This window comes from Haliotis rubra, unplaced genomic scaffold (genome assembly GCF_003918875.1).
Source record: "Haliotis rubra isolate DU_JTF1 unplaced genomic scaffold, ASM391887v1 Scf7, whole genome shotgun sequence".
Taxonomy (NCBI): Eukaryota; Metazoa; Mollusca; class Gastropoda; order Lepetellida; family Haliotidae; genus Haliotis; species Haliotis rubra.
The window spans coordinates 556,582-563,370 of NW_025767412.1; the positions used below are offsets into that span (position 1 = coordinate 556,582).

Sequence of the window (6,789 nt, forward strand, 5' to 3'; positions counted from 1 at the left end):
TGTTAGCGTTCATGCTGTTGACACACCTCAATTGTTAGTTTGGATTGCCGATAGCCTCCGACTACAGCGTAGTAGTTCGCCTTTTGATTTGTTATCCAGTTTTGATATGAAGACAGGTGATTTTGGTTCTATCACCTTTCCGCCTCGACCTTGCATCTCTCAATTGGCAGCGTCTCTGGATGAGGCGTTTGGTAACCTGAGGAAGGTTAAGGATGGGTTTGCGGCTCCCCACTTCAATTTAGCATCTGCTCATGTGCATGGTTTCTGATCGTCTCCCCGTTGTTCGGAACCAAACAGAAAGCCTACTCGCCGTTCCTGGTCGAGGATCGTGAGCTCTTGCATTTGGATAGTGTCATAAGGAAGATTATGGCGCCACTCAACATGGTGTTGAAGACAACAGAAGCAATGGCTATGTCGGTTGCACATGCTTGGTCCCTCATGGTCTGATCGGACAACGCAGCAGTGGTATGGCATATCAACAGGATGGGGTCAACGGGGTCTGCTCAGCTCCTGCAATGGACTCAACAGTTCTTCAACCTAGTGAACTCTCTCAACATCTCTGTGCGAGCCAACCACATTCCGGGGGTGAAGAATGTCATCGCGGATTCCCTGTCCCGTCCGAGTCTTCCCTCTCCAACGGAATGGAAATTACATCCTCAGGTGTTTCAGACCTTCTGCCTTCCGTTGACGCCACTGACAGTGGATCTATTCGCCACTCGGTTCAACCATCAGTTGCCTCTGTTTGTGTCACCGATTCCGGACCCTCTGGCTTGCGATCACGATGCTCTAGCCATTCCGTGGGACGACCTGAACGCTTACACGTTTCCGCCAGTGGCACTTCTTCCTCGCATACTAGTGAAACTGCGCGCAACTCAGCGGATGACACTACTTTTGGTCGCTCCCTACTGGCCGGCCAGAAGTTGGTTCGTAAATCTTCAAGAACTAGCCGAACAAAATCCCGTACCACTTCCCGATCGGCTCGATCTACTGGTTCATCCCCACTCCGACCAGCTACATTGGTCCCCGCTCACGCTCCATCTTCACGCTTGGCGTATTTACATCGCTATCTACTTACCTGGCTGCCCTTAACACGGTTATTGCGTTGGCCTCAGGTGTGAAGGTGTCCACTGTACCTGAGCTCCAGTCTCTCCTCAGGTCTTACCGTATAAACTTCTGGCCTCCAGCTTGGGATCTTTCCGTTGTGCTTGCTCATCTCACGTCAGCTGATTATGAACCTCTGGAGGAGAAAGATTTCGAACATGTCTCCTTTAAGACCTTCTTTCTCCTGGCCTTGGCAAATGCTGCCCATATTTCCGAGTTGCACGCTCTCGATGTCTCTCGGGTACGATTTGAGAGGTCTAGACATGCTAGAGTTTTCCTTGGTTTGCGGTGGGATTTTCTCTCTAAGAATCAGTTACCAGGACAGCCAGATCGCACGTTCACAATTTCGCCGTTGTCCATTATCTTGGGCCAAGATGATATAGAAGATCTTTCCTTATGCCCGGTTCGAGCATTACGGATTTATCTAGCTGCCTCGCAGGATTGCCGCAGACTGCGTAAGAGATTGTTCATTCCATTATCTACTGCCTCCGCCTCAGAAGTCTCACGCACTACATTGGCGTTTTGGATGAGAACTACGATCCTGCGTGCTTATGCCTTTGCTGACCTGCCTCCACCGTCGACGGAGAAGCCTCATGAGACTCGGTCTCTCGCTTCCACCATGGCACTTCACAGGAATTGTTCCCTCCAGTCCATCATGGAGGGATGTTTTTGGAAATCAGACACTGTGTTCGCCTCACACTACCGGTTACAGACGTGGATGGTCTACATCAATTCGGCCCCCTGGTCCTGGCGCAGCAATGTCATCGGCCGGCATTCGCGGATAAAGCAATCCTTCCTTGGTCGGGTTTGCTTTGTACATAATAAAAGATATCGATGTTATCAATGTCTTGGTACTTTTTCTAATTTGGGCTTAGATCATTCTCCCCTAGGGGACTAGGGCGTGTTTGCACTGTCATAAATATGACTGGATAGACTGTGAGGCAAGTCTTGTGCTACATGCAGAGATGGTCAACATTCCGCTTACTGACCTCTACTCTTTGAGCAATTACGTCAGTGAAGTGTTGATTTCCGATTACCTACATGGTGGACCGCCTCCGTGGTGTAGTGGTAAGAGCATCCGCCCGGAGAGCGGAAGGTCGCGGGTTCGATCCCCTACCGTGTCATACCAAAAGATGTTAAAATAAGGTACTTGTTGGTCCCTGCCTGGTGCTTGGCATTAATGGGTACAACAAGGACTGGTCGGCTCGGAGTCAGTATAATGTGTCTGAGTGGGGTATTCATGCTTCACTGCGGCATGGTATCTCAGTGGGCTAGCACTATAAAACCAGCTTAAGTCTGGGCTAGTACAAGCAGCCGCACCTACACATACACACGCATGCACATCGTCATATGAGCGAAATATTCTCAAGCACGATGTTAAACCCAATTTCACCTCACCTACATGGTTTTCGAAGTGTTCCGCTCCTAAGTCCATTCTCACCTTTGGTAAGTTAGGGGGATTAGTACTGAACGTTAAACTGGTTAAGCAACCGGGCTATTCCCTCTTTCACCGCCTTCCAGCGTGTGTCTGTGGGGGATAGTTTCGAAGCAGGGACTGGCCAGATTAAGCTCTTCGACTTTAATTCACTGGGGTCACCTGATAAATCGCGAGGGGCGGGGCCTACTTGCCACACTTCGTCCTTTGGCTTGGCAAAAGTTGCGGCTGAAAACCACATTAATTTGGGAGCGCCCACTCCCTAGAGTTCTTGTGCTGTGTAAGCTAAGGGGTTACCTGAAGAAACCAATCACAAGTTTGGGGTTTGCATATCGGGAGTTGGTGCTTTCTCCTGGCCTCCTTGGGTTATGCGTCTTCACGGTTGTAAGTATTGACAGGGTAATCTGCGGCCCTCCTACCAACCGTGAGATAGGATAAGTTTAAAAATTTGAAAATTTTACTATAAATTGTATATTTATATACTTATCCTATCTCACGCGATGGATACCCACCCGACCTGCCCCACATCACAGATTCCTGGAAGCTCCAAGACGAAAATGACAGGCACAGGTAGTCACGTGTTCATCTGAGCGAGCTCCACGCTTATGGAGATGATTGACAGGTGCTGATATCGGAGTGGGGGCAGAGGTCAGGGGGGGTCAGAAGCCAGTAAGATTTGATTCAACTAAGCCTACAGCACTTTTCCACACATGGTCGTTGAAGGAGAGAGGTGCATACCGTGAGATAGGATAAGTATATAAATATACAATTTAAATAGTAAAATTTTCAATTTTATTCAAGCCTTTGCAAATGTAAGCATGACAATGGCAAGACCAAGAATCAACTTCTTACACAAATTCCTGTAGGCACAATACCAGGGGATGCATGGGTTCATACCCCTCCCTTTTGCCAGACTCTTTACATGTTAACTGCTCCCTATGCCATCACTTCTGATCTTTGGTGTTATGTGTACCTCCTTGTTTTGAAATCCTGGATCTGCTTATTGTGACAGATGAAATTGTGGCATATGTTTTTGTCTGTACATTTATGAAAATCAGAATGACATTTTGACCATTAAGCATCAACTTATCTGGATGGCCGTCTGTATCAAGACCAAGAATCAACTTCTTACACAAATTCCTGTAGGCACAATACCAGGGGATGCATGGGTTCATACCCCTCCCTTTTGCCAGACTCTTTACATGTTAACTGCTCCCTATGCCATCACTTCTGATCTTTGGTGTTATGTGTACCTCCTTGTTTTGAAATCCTGGATCTGCTTATTGTGACAGATGAAATTGTGGCATATGTTTTTGTCTGTACATTTATGAAAATCAGAATGACATTTTGACCATTAAGCATCAACTTATCTGGATGGCCGTCTGTATCTGTTTTCACAGGCCTAAAGGCATTAGATAAGTTTTCACAAGTTTTGTAACACTATAAAATGAATCTAAATTCCTTTAAACACCATCACAATAATTTCACTTGTGGGGATCTTTTTGTTCCAGGAAAATAATATTTGTGATGCAGATAGGTTGTCAGGCTCAGACAGAGAACTGTAACGTACGTCTTGGCAGTGGTCCTGACTATAGAGGTGTGCTGTTGCAGTACTCTACCAACCAGGTGAGACCACTAGATGGATGGACGTTCTTCATTTCAGTCATAGTCATCTTAATCTTGGAGTTTGATTTTACCCCACTTTCATCACTATTCCAGCAATATCAGGTCACACCAGCAATAGGCTTCACTGAACCTGGGACTTCGGGTGATAAGCAAACACTTAAACCATTCGGCTACCCCACCACCTGTTAATGATGGAGACCCCAATCATTACAAATAGATGTACAATATGTATGACCACACCACTTAAAGTGATATATATATATGGGGTTATGAATGACCTGAATCTGAATTAGTTCTTAAAGACAGGTTGTGATAACTTTATTGACTGACAGAGTCTTGGCTCTGACTTCAGGGGTCTGACTGGAAGTTGCTGGCCCGCCATGACCCTGAAGACTTCATGAGGCCCCGGCGTATGGCGTACGACGTCCCTTCCGCTGCCCGTGCTGTGGGCACTCAGTTCCGGTGGTGGCAGCCAATACACGATGGTGCTGGAGCTGACCAATGGGCAATCGACAAAGTAGAAATTATTTCGTAAGTATCTTTTCCTGGAACTTGTGATTACAAAGATGAACCTTCTTGTGCATGTGGACAACCTTGTCTGTCAGTCCCTGAACCATAGCATATGTCTTCAGTTCTGTAATGCTATGGCCCAAAATGGAGCAAGTCTACATTTTCCAGAGATTCAGGATCTGAATTTGCCATTTCACTGGTGCTCCTTTTCAATCTAGTGAGTTAGTGAGTATGATTTTGCGCCGCTTTTAGCAATATTCAAGCAATATCACAGCAGGGGACACCAGAAATGGGCTTCACACACTGAACCCATGTGTGGAATTGAATCCAGGTATTCGGTGTGACGACTGAACGCTTTAACCACTAGGCTACCCCTCCGCCCCATTTTAATCTAAATGGTGGTGTTTTTTTCTATCAAAATATTTTATTTTGAGAGATTAAAAGTTAGTCTGATGGACCTGCCTGTATGTAATGTAATAATTATTAAAATGTGTGACAAAGGTCAGGCTCACTGACTTGGTTGACACAAGTCATTCAATGATTGTATCTCAATTGAGTAGATCGATGCTCATGATGTCAGTCATTGGATTGTCTGGTCCAGACACAAATATTTACAGACTGTCATCATGTAGCTGAACATTTACTGAGTGGAGCATTAAACAACAAACAAAACTTAATACAAACATAAAATACACAATATTCATGCTCCTACTTCATCTGAATCATATCACGGTTTGTGTCCACTGTGTTTGAAAAATATACACAATGCGACATAGAAACCTTCCGTTTAGATTTGAGACATTGGAATGAAAATTCAACATTTAATTTATTGTTTCCTCACTAATATATATTGTCATATTTCAGTGGTCCGTCACATCACAGCAGGAACAGATGGACAAGACAGTAATTGATGAGATACATCCAACATCAGTTGTCACAGTAACTGAGGAAGCACAATATCAGCAGAAAAGTACCCAGAATCTGGGTCCAGACCGAGACTTTGTGAAAGATTGTGTACATACACCGCTGTGTAGATACATGTAAATATTTCTACAGCTGACTGAGTGACAGAGGCCAGCTATTACAGGGTCATGTCTAATTATTTCTGCAACAGTGCCTTGAACTACATTCAGATGTACAAAATCAGTTATATAAGTTTATATAGTCCGTGTATACAGACTGTCAGTTTACAGGATAACGGTTTGAAACATTAAAGTCCTTAATATCCAGTTCTAGTCAATTGTTTAGGTGCATAGTTGGATACAATTGTCTTTTGTACTTTCTTTCATTACACTTCCTATGGTACCAAAGAAACTGCTTATTAAGAATACTTCTTAAAGTACTTTTCATTATTTAACATAAAAAAACTTTATACCTGGCGCCACTGTTTTTCATTTGTGTGTAACCCTTCACAACAACCCATGTTCATCAATACGTGACCAGTATTGTCTTCAATATTCTTATGGTGCATGTTCGGATTATACGACAAAACAAACCCTGTTGCCAAACTATGAAAGTAGAATTGTATATACTGATAGAACCATGTTAAGTCATTAAATGGTAAGTCTTTTATACTTGTTTACATTTTGTTATGTTTTAAAGTAAGGTAGCATGGATGGCGATGGGCCAGTATTCCCTGAATTTGGTGTGGAGTTATGTCCCTTAGTCATGTCAGGATCTGCTGCTCATGGGTTCACACCCAAAATGGACCGAAGCCCTGTAACTCAGCAGCACGCCTGTGTTGTTAGGTTGTACAACAGTAGTAACATCTATGATCACTTTGGATTGACCTGCAACACTGTCATGTGACGACTGGAGGACAGGCATACCCAAAGCAATCTTAGTATTTCAACTATTGTAAATCCAAAATATAGGGAGAAAAGAATAATTTGGCATATAAATTTTGTTAATATGTTCCAGAGGCCCATAAAGAAAGTTCCCTACCCAACAGCTGTAAGTGAATCAAACAGGCCCTATTAAATGTGTTATAGTGTTTGTGTGAACGTGTTTTTGCATTCATATATCAGATATAGCAGGAACTCTGTCTGTCTAATGGTTGAGCCCTCTCTTGAAATTCAAGTTGTTTTAATACTCAAAATGCACACATTCACACATAT

The 6,789-nt window shown here is 44.0% G+C and overlaps 1 protein-coding gene across 1 annotated transcript in view; it reads left to right on the forward strand.

Moving 5' to 3' along the window:
- LOC124258636 (reelin-like) overlaps nucleotides 1-6,244 on the forward strand; it is an 82,458-nt gene extending 76,214 nt beyond the window's left edge. The window contains 3 exon segments of the mRNA XM_046692707.1: nucleotides 4,048-4,162; nucleotides 4,515-4,693; nucleotides 5,537-6,244. Coding sequence (XP_046548663.1) covers nucleotides 4,048-4,162; nucleotides 4,515-4,693; nucleotides 5,537-5,579 — 337 coding nt within the window. The 3' untranslated portion in view covers nucleotides 5,580-6,244.
- Nucleotides 6,245-6,789: the final 545 nt, after the last annotated feature.